Here is a 3,976-nt window from a genome sequence, read left to right as displayed (position 1 = left end):
GACCAGTTGCATGAATATGGACTATAGCTTCTATCCATATGTTCTTTCTTTCTGTGTTATATATAGATTTAAATATTTTAACTAATTACATTTTAATTTATTCTCTCTCTTCACTAATATAGTATATAGGCTGTGTCAGTGATGGTTCATTTGACAATAACAAGACTCTGTCAAAAAAAAAGAAAGATACATTTTTAGGGGGCTGGTTTTTTGGAGTGTTTTGATTAAGGTTGGATCCTTCAGAACCAAAGGAAAGGACTTTATTCAGAGATACTGGGCCTGGAACTGACTCAGCAACTGAAGAAATGTGTATTTGATGAGTGAATTGTATAGAATTCCCTTTGGAAGGCTGTTTTCAAGGCCAAAATACATGTAAAGGAGTGCATGTGGATGTAGGTGTTGGGCAGCCAAAGGTGTAATGGCTATTTTCTTCCTTGACTGCCAGCATCCAAAGCCCTCTAAATAGGGAAGACTCTCCTTGCATGAGGGTCCTTGTGGGAGGCAAGGACTCTGGGCTTCAAAAAAATCAGATGTCCCTACCCAGGACTTTGCACCTTCAGGGAATGTTCCGAAGGCACAGACACAGGCAGGCAGTGCCCATGATGTGACTGCAGAAGCCCTTCCTATGGGGTGAGCTTGGCTGTTACCAGCACTCAGCTTTCTTGAATCCTCCCCAGATCCAGAATATCTTTCTCCCACTTTCTAGTTAATTCTACAAATTCCCATAAATTCCTTTCTAAGTTTTCATCCCAGTATCTTGACTAATGCAATAAGTTTGGAAAGACAGAGAATGCTCTAAGTGTCTTGAGCACTTGGGGCTCAAATTGGGGCTCTTGTTTAGAAGGTTGTTTTTATTTAGGAGGTCTGGGTAGAGCCTGAGATTCTGCATTTCTAATACGCTCCCAGGTGAAGTTGATAATGCTGGTGCTCACTTTAGATACTGGGACCTAGAGCATGTGCAGAGAAGCAGCTGGGAAGGGAAGGAACTGGGAAGACAAGCTGGGTGTTAAACGTCTGTAATGCAATTTAGACTCGATCTTCCAGCCACTAAAAGATCCAGGAGAGTGTTTGCTTCGGCAGCACGTATACTAAAAAAAAAAAAGACCCAAGAGAAGTGAAATTAATAGATTTTCACTTTCAAAAGGCTCCTGGATGTTATGTGTACAAGAGACTGGGAAATGAGGGGTAGGAGACAGAGGAACCAGTTAGGAGGTGTGGCAGGCAGAATAATAGTGGCTCCCCAAAGACATTTGTGTCCTAATCCTCATGTGGCAGATGGGAATTTGCAGTCATTAAGCTAAGGACCTCCAGATGGGAAGATGAGCCCAGATTATACAGGCAGGCCCAATGTAATCACATGAATCACGCGAATCCTTAAAAGCGAGAACGCTTCCCAGCTGGGCTAGAAGGAGGCATGATGTTGCTGGCTCTGGAGGAGGATGAAGAGGCACGAGCTTGGGAATGCAGGAATGGCTTTTAGGAACTGAACAAGGCAAGGACACTGATAGCCCTGCTCAAATTTGGCTTGGTGGGACCTGCTGTCGGAATTGTAAGATAAATACATTTGTGTTGTTTTAAGCCTCTGGCTTCATGGTAATTTGCTATAGTGACAATAAAAAACTACTCCAGAAGGCTATTGCAACATTCCAGGAAAAATAACGAGGACCTACTTTAAGAAAGTGGCAGCAGGGAAGGAAGAGGGACCTGAAGACTTTTCAGGGGATAAGGAAGAAGGAACACTGTCACCAACCAGGTGTGTGTGCGAAGTGGTAGGGAGAGTCAGGAGTCAGAGGAAACTTCGGGGTTTCTCTCTCTGACAAATGCATCTACTGGGTAAAAGGACTGCAAAGTGGAAACACAGGAGTGTGTGAGTGTGTGCAAAGAGAGGAGGCCTCCTCGTGCCACTCAGATTCTTTCTTCAGATTCCATTCCTTCCAACCTCAACTTTCGAGCTTTCCCTATTGGGAAGTGTGCTCTCAGCAGCCAGCACAAACAGCTGCTTTGCCCGGCAGTTATGGCTTTCACTCTAAATGAATGAATTGCCAGTCCAGTCGTAAACCAGGCTCTTGTGAGTTTAGTCAGGGCAAAACATCCACCAGGATTCCATGTCTCCTGGATGAGCAGACAGAATTGAGTTCCTGCCTCTGCAAAATGAAGGCTCCAACCTGTACTGCAGTGACCCCAATAAAGCCTCCTTCCCTGGCACAGCTTTCCATGCCAAGGTGGGGAGGAATCATCAGAGGGATGGCTGCAAGAGGCTGCCTCGTGCTTTGCCCTACACCAACCCAAGTGAGAACCAGGTTTTGTGTTTGCAGCTTTGCAGCTATTTACCATATTCATGCTGAGATTCCCTCACATATACCAGGACCTCATCTCCAAAGGAGAACTCGCCCCTGTCTGGATCCACTGCTTTGGAGTAGCAAGATACCAGCAGGGGCAAGTGGTTCTGGGACACTGCGAGAGCAGTGGGTGAGTTTGGGTTGCAGTTAATTCAGTTAATTTGAAGGTGGCTGGTTTCATCATAAAGGCTTCCTGGGAAATCTGAGGAAGAAAATAATTACTTTCCAAGCCCACTTTAAAATGGTTCTTTATTGCACCAAACTTGCCAAGTGACATCTACTGAGTAAAAGAGGGGTTGTTGTTACCCCACAAAAGATGGGGATAGGAGGGACACATCAGATGGGGGCAAGGAAGCTCTTAGAAGTTTAAACTACTTGCATTGCATCAATCAAGGTCAGAGCCAGAATCTAACCTCCGTCTCTTGATGACATAAACCACATCCTTTGCACTTTCACCTGGGTTTGTGTCCCATATGGGAAGGAGCATCTTTCCCTTACCACCCACACAAGTCCCTGTCCCTCAGGGTTGTCTAACAGTCTCTCTGCTTAAAGTCCTTCTGCCACTCAGCACATCCAAGGCTGGTGATTGGGCACCCAAGTCACCCAACAGTAATTAATACAATCCTCCCACCAGTACGTCCTCCTGTATCCCATCCTGTCTGCTCGTCCTCTGCCACACACTGCAGGAAACACATACAGAATAATACAGATACAGCCTCTGCCCTCAAAAAGCGTATATAGCATCAGGGCTTAAACGGTGAGATGGTAGAATGATAGAACTGGAATTGGGCCCAGGTCTGCTGAGCTCCAGGACTCATGCTCCTTCATTCAATGCCACACTATCTCCCAATCATGGTGCTTTATGGTCTACAGAGTGCTTTCCAGACAAGGAAACAGGTTGAGAGGGGTGAAGCCGCTCATGGCATGTGGCAGACCAGAGGGACTTCCCCATTTCCAGATGCCATCTCCTCTTGCTGTACCTCTTTCCTTTCTTCACTTTAACACATGAGGTCTAGACAGGGAATAAGACTCCTCAGATGCCTCACGAGCAGAAGAGAGATGAAGGGACTCATCTGCTCTGCTACCAGTACCCACAGCAAGGAGGACATCCACCTTCTCCCAGAACTTCACACCCAATGCCCCACCCTACCCCATCAACCTCTCCCTCAAATAAACAGTGTTACTTACATATTCCTTAATGTCCTTTGATTTCACAGCCTTGTAGGAATAATATGCAGGGTAAAGGGTGCCAAATACAAGCCTGCAGGGAAGAAAGAGAGAGACAAAGTGAAATGTGACCTTCATTCACCCTATTTAATGGAAAATATCTGTCTTCAATGCCAAGAACAATTCTCCAAGCTACCTAAAATGATGCTGTGATTTGTTGTTATGAGCGCCCTAAGGGTTTTCTGCTCATAGCAGGGGCATCCTAAGCACTTCTATCTTCTGTTGCAGCCCCCACCCACCTTCCTTCACTATGTGGTTTGGGATCACAAAAGCCAGAAATGGAGATGGGCAGCCAAGGACCCCTGAAGTTAAAGACCAACTTTCCTCTCTACCTGCAAATGCCTCTCCAATGCCCTATGAAACCCATACCCACTTTGGGCTTCCTTCTCCACTGAAAACCTTTTCCCTCA

The 3,976-nt window shown here is 45.8% G+C and overlaps 1 protein-coding gene across 3 annotated transcripts in view; it reads right to left on the bottom strand.

The window, feature by feature from the left end:
• The window catches only part of REEP1 (receptor accessory protein 1), a 124,328-nt gene that overhangs the window by 65,721 nt on the left and 54,631 nt on the right, over positions 1-3,976 (bottom strand). For 2 of the 3 annotated variants that reach the window (XM_012811005.1, XM_023518778.1), the window contains one exon: positions 3,528-3,600. The exons of the other annotated variant lie outside the window; for it this stretch is intronic. In XM_012811005.1, the coding sequence (XP_012666459.1) occupies positions 3,528-3,600 (73 nt within the window). Of the gene's footprint in view, positions 1-3,527; positions 3,601-3,976 lie in introns of those variants that run through there. 3 annotated transcript variants of the gene reach the window in all.

This window comes from Otolemur garnettii, unplaced genomic scaffold (assembly GCF_000181295.1).
Source record: "Otolemur garnettii isolate 467f Iridium unplaced genomic scaffold, OtoGar3 scaffold00147, whole genome shotgun sequence".
Taxonomy (NCBI): domain Eukaryota; kingdom Metazoa; phylum Chordata; class Mammalia; order Primates; family Galagidae; genus Otolemur; species Otolemur garnettii.
The sequence above is the reverse complement of the archived record's forward strand: the minus strand, read 5'-3'. Positions and strand labels throughout refer to the sequence as shown.